We start from the raw sequence: 16,565 nt of genomic DNA on the forward strand, positions 1-16,565 counted from the left end.
TTGCATAGTAGCTAGGGGCTAGATGTCCTTGAGAATTCGTCCAGCTAGATTTTATTTTCAAAGTCTAAACTAGATTGTATTTAATCTATACACACTTTACTATTGCACTAACATCTTACTTTGAATTCTTTCCTGTGTTAGCTTATTTGGGATGACATCTATCATGTTTCCCATTTCTTCATCTCCTGCCTTCACAACTTCCAGCTTCTTGGAAGCACATGCCATCTGCCTCTGCCACCCACTATCCCTTCTTTTTGCTTCCATCTCTTGACATTCTGGCCCTGCCTGCTTCTCTGACATCATCTCCCACCACTGTCTTATACTCCACTACATTCTGTTATGCTGACCTTCTTCTGATCCTTGCATATATCAGTCTCATTTTCATCTCTGAACCTTTGCTTTTGTCGTTCCTTCAGGTTTGGAATGCTCTTACCCCCAGATCTTTGCATGGCTGGTTGCTTCTCATCATTCTTGTGTCAACTCAGATGTCATCTCCTCAGAGAGGACTTCCTTGGCCATCTAGGTAAGACAGTGTCCTCTTTCCTTAGTTACCTTCTATTATAACACCTTATTTATTATTTTTTAGCTATCCAGTACCTAAGATTACTTTTTTTTTTTTTTTGGTTTTTGGGTTCAGTGTCTAAATCCCTTCATTAGAATATAAGTTCCTTGAGGACAGAGACCTAGTCTGTCTTGCTCACTTCCATGTCCCCAGTATCTGTAACCAATCTAGGAAAATAGTAGGTATTTTACACATAATTCTTGCCTGACAGATTGTCTTTCTGGACATTCTTCCTCATTTATTGAAGACTTTAGCTCCTGGATCATCACTGTCTTCATCTTTTTCTTGTCTTTCTAAACCTCAACATTCTGTTAGATGGGCTATTCAACCATGGCCTCACTTTCAACAACCCATTTCTTCACTTCACCACAGCCAGAAAACTCCTGTGGTAACACTTGGATCTTGTCATAGTAAGTAACTAACTGAATTGTCTCCAGAATCTAGATTTCAGGAATTTCTTCTCTGATCACTGTCCTGCTCTTCCATCTCACTTACTCTGGTACGCTTCCTCCAACAATTCTTCCACATCATCAAGATCACTAATCATTGATCCACCATTCCATTAGCCCTACTCTGTTACTTATCACACCTCCTCATATTCTCTTTTCCTTTCTGTCCAGCTTAGAACCCCTGGTCCGTTATTATGATCACTCCCTTAAAAATGTTTGTAACTCTATTGTCCATTTATGTTCCATTGTACTTTTCTGGAAAATCTCCCCTAGATTTCACACAACCACCTATCTTCTCTATACCTATGCTTGAGCAGCAGAATGAATAAAAGTCCCACAGCTGAGCTGATTGATTATGCTTTACCACAAGCCTCAGATGGGCTCTCAACACTTCTTGCAAACCCTACTACATGTCACTAATATGTTTGCTTTTCTAAGACAGTGGCTCTCAACCCCAGTTGCACATTTAGGATCATCTAAGGATCTTATAAAAATCCTGATGCCCAGGCCATACCTCATTATGATTAAATTATAATTACTGAAGGTAGAATTTAGAGAGCAATGTTTTTTTAAAGCTCTCCTGGTGATTCCAGTGTACAGCCAAGGTTGAGAACCACTGCTCTGAGAGGAGTATTTCATACCTACTCCTCCCTCCTGTAACTTCCAATGAACTCTCCTTCCATACTCCTCTCTCAGCTTTGTCTCTTTATTGAGGAAATAGATACCGTTTTAAGGGCATTTCATCCTGTTTCATTTACAAAGTCTATAAGCCCACTGGCACTTGCACCCTCACTCACTTTCTCTGTCTTCCTACCTGCTAGAGTGTAGGAGGTGGCCCTGTTTCTTTCTGTCAACAAAAATATTTTCTCTTATGCTCTGGACCTTATGGTTCCCACCTTCTAGAGACCTTGCTCCTGCAAGTATCCCCTCTGTAATGCCAGTGCTTCTCAGACTTTGCTGTACATTCACATCACCTGGGGAACTAATTAAAATGCAAATGCAGTAGGTCTGAGATGGGGCCTGAGATTCTGCATTTTATAACAAGTACCTAGGTGATGATGATACAGTTGATCTGTAGACCATGCTTCAAGTAGACAGGTTTTGTATTGTCAGCTTCTCCTAATTCTCATCATCATATAAACATGCTATTAACCTCATGTTAAAAGAAAAAAAAATTGCTTCCTTGACCTCATATATCCATTCAAATATTACCCTATTTCTCTTATTCCCTTCAGAGCAAAACTTAACAGTTTTCTCTATACTTGTCTTCACTTTACGTTCATTCACTTTCCCCCCTCTTATTCACTCTTCAGGTACTCCAGAATGACTTCTGTTACCCTTGTGTCAATGAAACTACTCTTGTTAAAGCCATTGATGGTAACCATGTTGCCAATACAGTGGACATATCTGTCATCATCCATTCAACTTCTCAATACCATTCCTTATTTTTTTCACCTGAATATGATTTCTCCTGGTTTTCTACCTTACTGACCACTGCTTCTCAATCTCAATTTTTACCCCTCTTTTTCTACTCAACTTCAGTCTAATTGTTGGAGAGTGTCAAGACTTGGTTCAGGGCCCTTTTCTCTTCTTCTTCTTCTTCTTCTTCTTCTTCTTCTTCTTCTTCTTCATCTTCTTCTCCTTTTTGTAAAAGGTCTATCACAAAGATGTATTTGCTTTATTTTATTTTTTTAAATAGTTTATTTATTTAAATTCAAGTTAGTTAATATACAGTGTAGTACTGGTTTCAGGAGTAGAACCCAGTAATTCATCACTTACATATAATACCCAGTGCTCATCTTAACAAGTGCCCTTCTTAATGCCCATCACCCATTTAACATATCCCCCCACCCATCTCCCCTCCAGCAACCCTCAGTTTGTTCTCTGTATATAAGAGTCTCTTATGGTTTGCCTCACTGTCTGTTTTTCTTCTTTTTCTTTCCCTTCCCCTATGTTCATCTGTTTTGTTTCTTAAATTCCACATATGAGTGAAATAATATGATATTTGTCTTTCTCTAACTGACTTAGTTCACTTAGCATAATATTCTCTAGTTCCATCCATATTGCTGCAAATGGCAAAATTTCATTATTTTTGATCACTGAGTAATATTCTCTAGATGATCACATTGTGTAATGTGACTTTAAATACCATCTATATGAGGATGACTCCAAAATGTATATCTCCTGGCAAATCTCTTCTGAGATCCAGACTTATGTATCCAATTGTCTTTCTTATATCTCCTCTAATATGACTAATGGACAGCTCACACTTTTTTTTTAATTTTTTTAAAATTTTTTTTAAGTTTATTTATTTTTGAGAGAGAGAGTGTGGGAGGGGCAGAGAGAGACGGAGACAGAGAATCCCAAGCAGGCTCTGCACCATCAGCACAGAGCCTGATGTGGGGCTTGAACTCACGAACTGTGAGATCATGACCTGAGCCGAAACCGAGTCAGACACTTAACCGAGTGATCCACCCAGGCGCCCCTCACACTTTTTAATACATCCAAAATGTAAGTTTTGATTTCTTCACCTCCTCAGACCTGCACTTATTCCACTCTTCCCACATTAGCAAATGGTGCCACCATCTACCCAGTTGTTTAATTCAAAAACCTAGAGTTATCTATAATTCCTGTTTCCTTTCCCTTGCACTCCACATCCAACCCATCACCAAGTTCTGATGTTTCTACAACTAAAATATATACTAAGAATTTTTTTTCTCATCTGTCATCTTCATTGACCTTTCATTCCAAGTTACATCATCTCTCTCCTGGATGACTGCAACGATTTCAACCTCTTGGCTCTCCTTTAATCTGTTTATCCCACAGCAACCTCTTTTACAAATGTAAACCAAATCAACTTATTCTCTTGCTTAAAACCACTCAATTCCCTCCCCTCTCTTTCTGTTGTCCTCAGAATAAAATACAAATTTTCTACTGTGACTTTCAAGGCTTTATGTGACCTGGTTTCTGCCAAATTTGTCTCCTATAACTCTTCCCTTCTCTCTAGGTTTCAGTTTTATTGTGCTTCTAAGTCTCAGGATACTAAGCTCTTTCAATTATTTGGACTTACTGTTTTGTGTGCCTGGAATAGTTTCTCCCACCTCTTTATTTGGCTGGCTTACTTTAAGCCTGTAGGCCTCAACTAAATGTCATTTCCTTGGAGGATCCTTCTTTACCTAAATTCTCTCTCCCTTCCACCACAGGTACTCTTTATCTTTTCACTTTCTTTGATAGCACTTATCACCATCTATATTAGCACATTTATTTACCTTATTTACTTGTTTATTATATAGAAATGAGGACATAAATGGTGTTTGCCTTGTTCATTACCGTGTAATCAGTGTTTAGCATGCTACGACTGGCACACAGTATAGATATATATTTATTGAATTTATAAATGAATGGATAAGAATAGGTAGTGATCTACATGCTAAATAATATCATTTTGTCAAGACAACATTGTTATAATATAGATGTTAGCCTTAGGCTCTCAATACTCTCATTATAGTAAGTGTGCACTTCTAATTTTTATACTTTTTTTACTATTGTAAAAGCTTACCACTCACTCTCAACTCACTGTTGAGAATCAAGAGTCTGAGTTTTCATTCCAGCTCAGCCACTAACTTACTTTGTGACTTTGGAAGTCCCTTTCATTCCTAGGAGTTATATTTTCTCATTTATAAAATAACAGTGTTGGACATAATCTTTAAGATCTTTGCCAACTCTGATCTTTGGATAAGGGTTTGCTTAACACTATTAAGTAAATAATAATTAGTGTGTTCATTGTATGGTCGGGGAAGCTAAAACACGGAGAAACTGGATACTTGTCTCAGGTTATCCACCAGTAGTGAATTCAGCTCTTCACTTAGCTCTGCACACAGGTAGGGACTAGCTTGGGCTGGTGCCTCTGGCATCCAGAAGCCTGCCTCTGGGCTCCCTGAATTACTATGGACTCACATAAAGAGAATGTGGGAGACTGGGAACTTACCTAAGACTGTTTTGCTCTTTAAGCTGCTCATGGCTGACAAGAGGACAGAATTTGGCACTTGTTTATTGGAGAGCTGGTGCAAGGCTAAGTACCAAATAGGCTTCCAGGAGATCACAGAGCTTCAAGGGAGAGGTCTGGGGCAAGGAGATTGTGGAAACCCCTTTTCCAGATTTCTATTATTCTGTCCTGAATATTTACTGTTTTCCAGTCCCTGTGGTAAGTGCTTTTTTTCCATGGATGAATTGATCAAATCTTATAAAGTAGACACTATTATTATCCCTATTTTACAGATAAGGAAACTATCAAGATACAAGATATTAAATGACCTTCCCAAGTAAGTAACAAATCCAAGAATTGAATCCAAGCAGCTCTGGCTCATACTCTTACCAACTCATTATATCACTTCTAACTGCTCATACGTACACAAGACATACTGAATTCAATAGCCTCTATGCCTCTGGGATCAACAGTTTTTTTTCTTTTGAAATAGTCTCTAGGCACATACATTAACACAGGGCTGTCTGTTCTCAGATCCATCCTCCACTCTTCTGCACACTAAATTCCTTAGGCTCCCTTGTTGTCTCACTTATTTTGTTCAGTGGGAAACACCTGAGGGAGATTGGTGAGAGGGTAGAAGGAAGAAACCAGGTATTTCCTTTACCTGCCCCCTTCAACCCACCACTGCTTCAGAGAGGTGTTTTCTGGAAATGGCTGTATGTCCTACAGGATTCCAGTATCTGTTTAACTACTCCTTCATTCATGGCTCCTGAACCATCAGGCCACCCACACCATGCTTTTAGCTTCAGTTTAGCACCAGTTTCTGGGTTCTGGTAACATTACCTTTTCCCCATTATTCATTTAGTCCTAGGAGTGGTAGCAGTTTTCTGTGGTTGCTGAATGCTGGCTTTTCTCACCATCCCGTTTGACTTTTTAGCTTTGCAAGTAAGATGTATTTCTTGTATTAAATGCTCTTTTTTAAAAGACCAAGGGTATTTTCTATTTTCTTGACTGGACTACGATTGATATAGACAACTTCTATAATTCCAGGACTACTCATTATCACATAAATTAGTTTATAATCATTAAAAGCATATATCACAACCTTTAATTATCTTGTTTGTTACTTATTTGTTGTCTATCTTCCTTCCACTCCGAGTAGATTATAAGGTCCATGAGGAACTTTGTCTTGCATTCTGATCATCTATCACAATGCTTGGTACATAGAGGTTCAATAATATTTTTGAATGAATACATCCATGAAAAATACAATTTTTATTGGATATCTCCTATGTGATAGTCACCATTGTAGGAGATACCAAGGTGAGTGATTCATTGTTCCCAATTTAAAAAAAAAACTTATGATTCCACTTAAATGGCAAGACATAGAAAACCATATACACAACCAGTGTAATAGTTTCTTAGGGCTGTCATAACAAAGTACCAAAGACTGGGTGCCTTAAACAACAGAAATTAATTTTCTCAAAATTCTGAAAGCTAGAGGTCCAGGATCAAGGTGGTTTCTTCTAAACCCTCTCCCATTAGCTTGTAGATGGCTTCCTTCTCCTTTTCTTTTCACATGGTCTTTCCTCTGTATCCATCTGTGTCCAAATTTCCTTTATTATAAGTACATTAGACATACAGGATTGGGGCCTACCTTAATGATCTTATTTTAACTTAATTATCTCTTTAAAGATACTATTTCCAAATAAAGTCACATTATGAAGCATTGGGGGTTCAGACTTCAACATACAAATATTTGGGGGACACAGTTCAGCCAGTAACAACCAGTAAGTAAAATATCATTTTCAACTGAGAAGGATAAATGATAGTGCTATAGGAGTTACATAAAAGATGATAAAACCAGAGCCTGGAGTATTCCAGGGAAGCTTCCTAGAGGCAGTGTGTCTAGTACTGGATCTTAAAGAAATCTTAAAGAGTCGTGACAGTCTGATTGGGCTGTTGGCAGGGGACAGGTATCCAAGAGGCTCAGTGTGAGTGAACGCTAAGAGGTGAGAAAGTGAGGAGACAATTGTAGAATTATTAGACTATCAGCCTTGGGAGGAAGTTGAAAAGCTAACCTGGCTAAGCTCTCATTTGATTCAAGGATCCCTTGTCAAAGGACCTTCTGCTCACATCCCTCCCAGGACTGGGTGCTCATCAAAGCAGCTGCTTAGACCTTTGGCCAGCTCTGTCTGGCCAAAACAATGGTTTGGATGAAGTGGGGAGAATCTGCTAGGGCATAGAGGACAATAAGGTTGTATGTGTAGCATGCCAGTGGTGTCTTTGTACCAATCACCTTCAGGAAATTCTTTATGATGTCATATTTTAATTCATTTTTGCTGAAGCTGCAACCTCTGTTTTTGTAATCCCATTCTTCCCTGACTTGCCCTGTGGGTCAGGAGCCTTGGATTGTTCTCTTGTTTAGCTGTGCTACCTTGGATAAATGTCTTTCAATCTTTGGGTTTCAGTATTTATGTATGTAACAGGGGCTAATTAACACTCCCTATCATGTTCTTCTCACGGGTAATTGTAAGGACTATATAGAATAATCATGGGTATGATGTGACCAACAATGTCAACACTCAGCAGATGTAAAGGTGCCAGCCTCGGTTGCATTGCTCAGAGTTAGGGACACCATGAAGAGGTGGGTGGCTTATCCGTTTGCCTGTTTTGCTGACGTTCTTTTTACTCATTCTCAGCAAAACAGACAAATGGAAAATTCATCCAACAAGCTACCTTTCATATACCTCAGGATGTGAAGGAGAATCCTGGAATGGTGTGTTTATATATGTGCATGCACGTGGGTTTCCGAGCTCTTGCCTGTGCGCATGCACTTGTGCTAGCAAAAAAGAAGCTTGGAAAGCTGCAGAGGGTAAAGTTGAGGCTTTGTCTTTTTTATGTGACCTTAGATATGTCCCTTCCATCTTCTAAACCTCCATTTATCTGTGAAATGAAGATACTAATGCCTGTGTTCACAGGGTTGTTCTGAGAAAACGAAAGTAATGAGGATGAAAGCCCCCAAGGAGTACACAATAGAAGATCCGAGGGGAGTAGGCAAAGGGAGGGCTGGGGGAAGGGAGGCAAGAGAGTGTTGGCACGGCTCCACCAGGGCAGGATCTTATTATTCCGGAAGATGGCCCAACACCTCTGGCAACTTTGGAGAGGACTTTTCGCTGACTCGACACAATTGGCACAACTGGGGAACCCCGCAATAAGCAGCATCTAACTACAGCACGGGGTCGGGGGCAAGAAGAGGTGGCAGCTGCCTTCTCTGGGTGGAGGTCATTTACCCCCATCCTCTCCCTGCACCCCGCCTCCCAGTTCTGAAGCCTTGGCAGGGGACAAAGGCAGTCGGTTGGGACCCTCCTCCTACGCTTTTCCCAGCAAAGCACCCCTGGAGCTGCAGGGCGGAGAGGCAGAGCTTGCCAGCTGGGATGGAACAACCTGACTAAAGGGGAGGTCCGGGGCGGAGGGGATTGGGCTGTAAGACTGTGGAGGAGGGGAGGCGGAGGGGGCGCTTGGGCTTTCACTGGATCCAGCCCTGCCAGCCCAGCCAGCCAGCCTGAGACAACCCGCGCCAGCCACCCAGGCCTCAGCGAAGCCGGACTAAGCAGGCACCATGCAGTGGATTAGGGGCGGATCAGGAATGGTGAGTGCATATAACCCTGGCTAACCCTGTCTGAACCTCAGTTCCCTAGCCCCACCCCCAGCTCCTTCACCAGCCGCCCTGCCGGGAGCCCCCTGGCTTCTGCCCACCACCCTCTCCGCCGTCCTTGAGACACTAGCTAGCTTGCTGTGGCCATTTTAGGAGCCCTTGCTCACTCGCCTGCTGAAGAAAGACCCCTCCCATCCGCTCCGTATTTTTATCCATTCCCTCCTGCCCCCGCATTGGAGTGGGATAAGATTGGGGGTCACCTGGAAGACCAATGAGGCAAGGGGGGCTGGCAGAGGGTCTCTCTGAGAACAGTGGGACTCGAGGGAAGCCGGTGATCTGGTATGGGTTTGAGAGGGAGAAGGTAGTCAAAAAGCCTGGGATTGTAGGAAGGCAGTATGGGAGAGCTTCATGGTCCTCCAAACAGGCTGCATGTACCCCTCACCCCGGCCAGTCTCAGGGCTTGAGGGCCAGGGAGTGACTTTAAGGGAAACTGCATAAGGGAGCCCTGGAGTCCTTGCTTGCTTGGGCTGGGGTCATCCTATACACACCTGGGGCTTTGTACAGGACAGAAAGCTGCAGAAACCTCCATCCTGGAAATGGGTCTGAGCCTCATTCAGTTAGGAGAGCTCTTCCTTACCCCCACCCTCATCCAAGGAGTATGTGCTTGTGTGTGTGTGTGTGTATGTGTGTGTGTGTGTGTGTGTGTTTAGTATTATCCTCCCATAGTTCATTGTATGTTACAGTGTTCGCTTCTTCACCTGGAGACCTTGGAATGACTTCCCTTGCAGAGGGGAAGTGGTGGTTGCATTTTGATGCCTCTCTGACTCAGCCAAGGGTAGCTCAAGTCTGGTCAGGGACTCTGGGGAATAAGAGCCATGGGCAAGAGGGTCTTGGAGGGCAGGTGGGTTGGGTTAGCAGGTGCTGATGGCAATCCTAGCCCACACTTCTGCACTACCAGCCACAACCCGAAGCTGAAGCAAAGTAGCCTGAAGCAGCTGGGCAAAAACTGATATTTAACAATTTTTTTGCTCCTGCTCTGGAAGGGAAGAGGCAATTTGATATGGACTAGGACTGTGTTCAGAGAAGCTGTCCTCCTTTCTTCACGGTTTCCTTAGAATTTTGTTTCAGTGGTTTTTAAAGGCTTCCAGTGTATAATCTTATATATCAGGGCTTAAGAGATTCTTCTCAGACACCCCTCCTTCCCTAGAGTCCCATCAAAGCTGTTTCAAGTGTTTGTAGAATCAGAAAAGGTTAGAGCAGGAAAAGACCTTCAAGTTCTTGTCATCCATCCAGGAAAGCTGAAACCCAGAGAATGGGAGAGACTTGCCCAGGGCCACACAGCTCCACGAAGGAAAAGCTGAGTCTAGCACAGGAGTCTTCTATCTCTTTGTCATTGTCCCTCCCCACTGCTCCACAGAATCCTCTGTTCAAATGGTGCTGAAAGAGACAGAAAGGAATAAACAGTTACAATATTGAGAAAGAAGTTTCTTCAGGATGAACTAATGCCATGAAATTTGCCTGAAAAAAACAAACATGCCAGCCCTGGATTTTTGGTAGCTCAGTCTGGGTGAGACCTCCCTCCTTTTCTAAATATATTTTAGTATAGGGGTGAAGATTGACAACAGATTAAATTAATTGAGAGATCTGAAGTTTTGCCAGTTGTGAAAGAAAAGAGGAAGTAACAGATACCTTGTGGAGACTATGGAATTAAGGATTGATTGATGGGGAAGTATTATAATATTTTTAGGGGACTGAAGTGGTGAATATTATATGATGAAATCATTTTTTAATCATTTGCCAGAGTTCAAGAAACTGTATTCTAGCCTAGAGGCAGGAAGCCTCTAGTTTTGGCCCTGCTACTGTTTTGGTATGAATGTTTGGGGCCTCAGTTTCCTTACCTGTTAAATGGGGCTATTAATGATCCACCAAAATTCCTTCCAGGTCTGAGATTCTCAGATTCTTAGAAGTAAATGTTGGATAAAATGTGACTAATGGCTTATTATGAAAAAAAAAAAATAGGGAGTATTTGTTTAAACACCATTTTATAATGTGGCCAGTCAAAAGGTCTTTATTCCATGTTCTTTCATTTGCAAAGTGTTCGGAATTTATATTAAGCCTTTTATAACAGGGAGATTTATTTTTAGAACATTTGACTATTTTTACTGTACTTCATGTAAATGAAGATTCTTGAACATAAAACATCAGTAGGGATTTTACAGAATAAAATCTGTCCCAGTAGAAAGTTAAAAAACTGTGAGTTCACTTCTGATGGTAAATTCTTTAGTGTATTTATTCATAACTTCTGTTTGTAACACAGTTTCCCAGAGTGGAGAGAACACTGGTCTCAGAGTCAAAAGTTTGAGGTTGAAGTCCTGGATTTTACACTTCTCAGCTCTGAAATACTTGCCAATTGCCAAACTTTTTTCATCCTCAGTATTCTCATCCATAAAAAGGGTGTAAAATACTTTATTTTGCAGGTACTATTGAGGCTGTTAATTCATTCAAAAAATATAGAGTATCTACTGTGAGTTGGCACTGATCTAGGTTCTGGGGAGACAGCACTGAACAAAAACAAATTTCCAATTCTCATAAATCTTACATTCTGGGGGCTGGGTGTTAACTAAACAACTACACAAATTAATATACAGTATGTCAGGAGGTGCTAAGTGCTAAGAAGTAAAAGAAAACCTGGTAAGAAGATAAAAAGAAGTAGGGGGCAGAATGATATATTAGACAGATGACTCACAGCCTCTCTGATTAAGAGACATTTGAGCAGAGATGTGAAGGAAATGGAGGAACAAGCTCTGTGCAGATATTTAAGAGAAGCGGTTTCTAAGCATAAGAAACACAGAGAGAGAGAGAGAGAGAGAGAGAGAGAGCTCACAGCTTGTTTGTTTAAGGAACAGCAAGGAAACCAATGTCCCAGGGACATTTAATCTGAGTGAAATTGGTAGCTTCTGGAAGGTAAGGAATAGAATCTGACTTAAAATTTAACAGAATAAATTGTAGTGGGGCAAAGGAAAAAGGTGTAAGGAGGCTCTTACAATAGTCCAGGTTAGAGGTAATGGTGGCTTAGATGAGGGTGAAAGTGCTATAGTCAGCTTCATTTGTAAATAATTTGTGTCTCTCCTTCCTGAGCACCCACTTGATTCTCAGATGGCTGAGTGTGGGGCTATAATGAACAAAGAATGGGTATATGCATGCAGGGACATTTCACATCTAAGTCAATGATCAAATGATATTCTTTGGGCTCTTGGCCTCTGATGGGGCTGATAGAGGGTTGGTTCTATGTGGATTACCAGTGAGCCAGTTCCTTGCTTTCTTGGATTCTGGACAATAAGATTAATTGCATTATTACTACTTTAGAGATGTGGTATACTTAGCATATGTGATATCTGGAATAAATAATTTTTAATACTCCCTAATCTATATGACAAAATTATTTTCAGTAATAATCATGTAGTAATTAGACTAATTGTTTTGTTGTTTTATTTTTAATTTTTAATTAGCAATGAAAAAGAGGAATAAACTTCAATTTGAAAGATATTTAGATTCAGTAACATCTCGCATATAACCTAAAATGTACACTTACTGAACAAAAATAGTACACATTGCAGTTGTATTGTTTTTGCTATTTTACATTTTAAGCACAAATAAAAACTCCAATTGGTCAAGTAAAATGGCAGAATTGAAGTGAATTACATTCCTTTTCTTTGACTTTACAATCCCTGTGCCATCATTGTTTACTTTGAACCTACTATTTAAATGATGGAACATATAGTACCAGAGGGATTACAGACATGAAATGCACCCAAAGCTACTTTGAGTGATTCTAAAGCTTTGCAAGTGGAATGAACTGAAGGAACACATGTAAAGTCTGTGTATGGGGGCGGGCAACTGAATCAACTTCCATGTAGAATACAGTTTTATTAAAGGATGAGTAACAAAAGGTGCTGATTTAAAACTCAGTAGTAACAACAATTTTTTAGAACTTTGACCAAAAAAAGGTTTTTTTCAGGGAGAAGTATTTTATTACTGACATTGCTTAAAATTGCTGGTTCATGGTGATAACAACAACAAAAACAGTTTGGCGTTTTAGTCTTTAAAAAAATCTTTATAGATAGTGCACTCCTTCATTGCCTGAACTAAGGGTTGTCAACTTCTATTGCCCCACTCTTGGTTTGCCTCTACTTTGGAGAAACATATGAAATTATGAATTAAATTCTACGCCAAATTTCATGTGACCTTTGTAAAAGTCACAACATTGGAGTTGGTGGAAATCTCTGCATATGCAAGATGGAATGGCTAATTGGTAAGTCTAATAGTTGATTTGCTTCTGCTATGAATAACAGAAATTTATTTATACTGGCTTAAAACACACAGGTTTTATTTCACATGAAAGAAGTCAGAGGAGGAGCACCTGGCTGGCTCACTGGTAGAGCATGTGACTCTTGATCTCTGGGTCATGAGTTCAAGCCCCACATTGGCCATGGAGCCTACTTAGAAAAAAAAATGAAATCAGGAGATAAGCATACCAGGGCCAATATGGAAGCTTCAGGAAACTTTTAAGAACTTCTCTGCACCACCATCCCAGCATTTGGTTTTCATTGTTGAGGTTACTTACTGCTCCAAGATGGGTGTGGAATTTTCAGGACATCTATTAACATCCACTTTCTAGGCAACTGGAAGGTTCAAAACAAGGGGAAACAAATTTGGCTATCCTTTTTAAAGAAATATTTCTAGAAGTCCTATTTAATATTTCTCCTCATATCTCATTGGTCAGAACTGAGTCACATGGATGCTTCCAGTTGCAATGGAAACTTGGAAAGTATTCATGTAAACTGGGAGGCAATGTGCACAGCCAACGATCAGGGGCAAGGTTTATGATACAAAGGGAGAAAAGGAGAATGGACTGTGAGAAGATGACCTGCAGTCATTGTCACAGTTAATTCACATGTATGTTTGCCAATGTAAAAATGCAGAATCTCAGAATTTGAATTTGGCTTTGGATTATGAGCCATAGCCTGATGGATATGGCCAATAGTAAAAATACTGCCATCAGTCTGGTGAAGGATCAATCAAGACTTGACATACTCTAGTCCTCTCTTGCTTCCTCCCAGTGACAGAGTCTTCTTGTGAGACCAAATGAACAGTTATATCCATCACAGAAATGGGGAATGCAAATTAAGGACCAGTGTTTAGGGAGGGATTGGAGAGGGGAGATGACAAGCACAGTCTGAGCTATGTTGAGTCTGAGATGCTTGGACAGACTCATACGGACATATCCAATAGGCAGTTGATGATCTACATATTGAGCTCAGAGGATTGGGAGGTATTAGTGACAGTCAAGTTCTGACAGTAGATGAACTACCAAGTATTTCAAAATGCAGTTCAGCCTGATAAACTGAAGGATGGGAACAAAATTTGAGCCTTTTCTTTCTTTCTTTCTTTCTTTCTTTCTTTCTTTCTTTCTTTCTTCTTTATTTTCTTTTTTTTTTTTTGAAGTATTCTCCCAAGCTAGAGCAGGCCCAGTCCACTCTAGGAGGTGGGCAGGAGTAACCAGGAATGTGGGTCTCTCACCTTTGATCTGTCAAGAGCACCGTGGTTTTTGCTTTATATGTTGTATTGTTGCTTAAGATTTTGGAAAAGGGTTTTGTTTGCCCTGTATTTCCCCCTATCTCCTACACGAAATGTTGAATACCACTCATTTTATAGATTGGGAAATTTGAGTGTCAGAGAGGGAGGGTGCTTGACCCAAGACCGTACAGCTACTCAGTAACTGGGAAAATAATCCACATATCTCAATTCCCAGTTAAGTGTGCTTTCTGCAACCCTCATTAGCAGGGAGGCAAAGGAAGGGAAGCTTACCTATTATATGCCAGGTATACTAAATGTTATCTCAGTTAGTCCTCATATTAGCCCCTACAAAATGGGTTTTAATATCCACATTTGTTAGTTAATAAGTTCATCTAAAAAATATTTGCTGAGAACCTACTATGTTGCAGGCACTCTTCTAGTCTTTGGGGGTACAGTGGTATGGTATAGCAGGGGAAAAACAAACAAACAAACAAACAAACAAACAAAAAAACCAGAAAAATGTCCCTGCCCTCTCAGAGTTCATAGCCTGGTCCAGCTTAGAAACAAGGATAGAGAACTTAAGTATCTTGCTCAAGGTTAAATAAAGGGAAGCATCAGATTTCAAATCAAGATCTGATTAAAAAAGCCTTACTCTTTCCACAACCCACCCACCTAGCTACAACCCATTCACACACCCCCATCCCTCTATACATCCCTCATCCCCTCACTGATTTACTCACCCATGCACACATCCAATTATTGGCCCATCCATCTATTCATACATTTATCCAATGTATTTATTGATTGTTTATAAACTGCTAGGTGCTGGTGATACAGCAGAGTTCTCTAGCTTTCATCACTCTGTGTTGGTGTTAGCAACATAGTGTAATGTTTAGGAGTACAGACCCTGGAACCTGATTCCCTGCATTCAAATACTTGCTCTGGCTGCTTATTGTTTGTGTGGTCTTGGGCAGCCTACTTAACTCCTCAGGCCCCTTATTTTTAAAGTTGGAAAAGTGGTAGTAACTACCCATTTCATAGTGTTGTGAAGGTTAAATGAGTGAATGCATGTAAGGTACTTTGAACAATGCCTGGAGCAGAGTAAAGCTATAAAAAGGTTTATTTATTTATTTATTTTTATATTCCCTTCAGAGCCAGAGCCCATCCCAGTTGGCTCAGAACCACAACTTCATTTGATTACAATCGTCAACTAATTATATTACATTCCTCAAGGTCCTTTCTAGCTATTCTGAAAAAGAAATTTATGTCAATACTTAATAACATCTCAATATGGTCCCTCCCCCATGTAATAGGGGCATGACAAAATTTATTTATCCTGAATAGGTAATATATGCACTTGGTGCAAAATTTAAAGAGCAGAGAAGGGATTGAGGTAAAAATTAAGTCTTCATAAGTCTTTCTCCTTCCCCTGGTTCTTAGTCACGTCGTCTAGAGATAACCACTGTTATAAGTTTCTTAAGTGTTTGTATATCTATATTCCATGCCTTTACAAGATTTTACTTATGTACACACACACACACACACACACACACACACACACACACTTTCTTCTCTTCATACATTAGTAGCATATTCAACAGTCTGTGCTTGACTCTTTTTTTTCAATTAACAATATTCTTGAAGATTATCTCATAACAGTACATGCAGATATGCCTCCTTTTGTATGGCTACACAGGATTCTATTGGGTCCTTTATTGATGGCCAATTAGTTTGTCTCCAGTCATTTGCCTGATAAACAATGCTGCAATGGATTTTAACAGGTCATTTAAGAAAATGGATGTTTATCAAGCAGCTACTCTTTCCAGGGCACTATATCAGGCTGAGGTATGGGATAGTCAAGACAAGATGTGGTTTATGCCTTCAGGAGCTTATAATTCAGTAGGGGAGCCATAAGTCAGCCTGGGTGGAATGCTATAAGAAGTACAAAGATGGTGATATGGGAGTAGAGGGGAGTAGGAACATGGTTGAGGGGATTCAAAGGATTAGGCAGGGATTTCTAGAATAGAAAGTATTTAAGGTGTACTGTCAAGCCTTTCAAATGACAGAGTTTGCTTGATGTGGAGAATAGGCATAGTTAGTGAGGCAAGAAATGTTCCTAGCACAGGGAACAACATTAGACAAAGAACGGAGGCATGAAAGGAATCATATATTCTGGAAATAAACTATGAGTGCTGTGGTGTGGTTGGATCCAGTAATTATTGCCAGATGAACTGGGGCCACATCAAGAAAGACCTTGAATGCCAGGCTTAGAAGCTTTGCCTTGTTAGGTAGGGCAATGACATGAGAAGACTGAGTGGTGGAGGGTCCCTTTTG

General features: G+C 40.4%; 1 protein-coding gene across 2 annotated transcripts in view; it reads left to right on the top strand.

The window, feature by feature from the left end:
- Positions 1-8,151: 8,151 nt before the first annotated feature.
- Positions 8,152-16,565, top strand: part of ARHGEF9 (Cdc42 guanine nucleotide exchange factor 9) — a 199,000-nt gene continuing 190,586 nt past the window's right edge. Inside the window, exon 1 of one of the 2 annotated variants that reach the window (XM_019436682.2) lies at positions 8,152-8,648. In XM_019436682.2, the coding sequence (XP_019292227.1) occupies positions 8,619-8,648 (30 nt within the window). In that variant the 5' untranslated portion in view covers positions 8,152-8,618. The remainder of the gene's footprint in view (positions 8,649-16,565) is intronic. The other variant, XM_019436687.2, reaches the window with a different exon arrangement.

Source organism: Panthera pardus, unplaced genomic scaffold, assembly GCF_024362965.1.
Source record: "Panthera pardus isolate Hobbes unplaced genomic scaffold, ASM2436296v1 HiC_scaffold_27, whole genome shotgun sequence".
In the NCBI taxonomy this organism is placed as follows: Eukaryota; Metazoa; Chordata; class Mammalia; order Carnivora; family Felidae; genus Panthera; species Panthera pardus.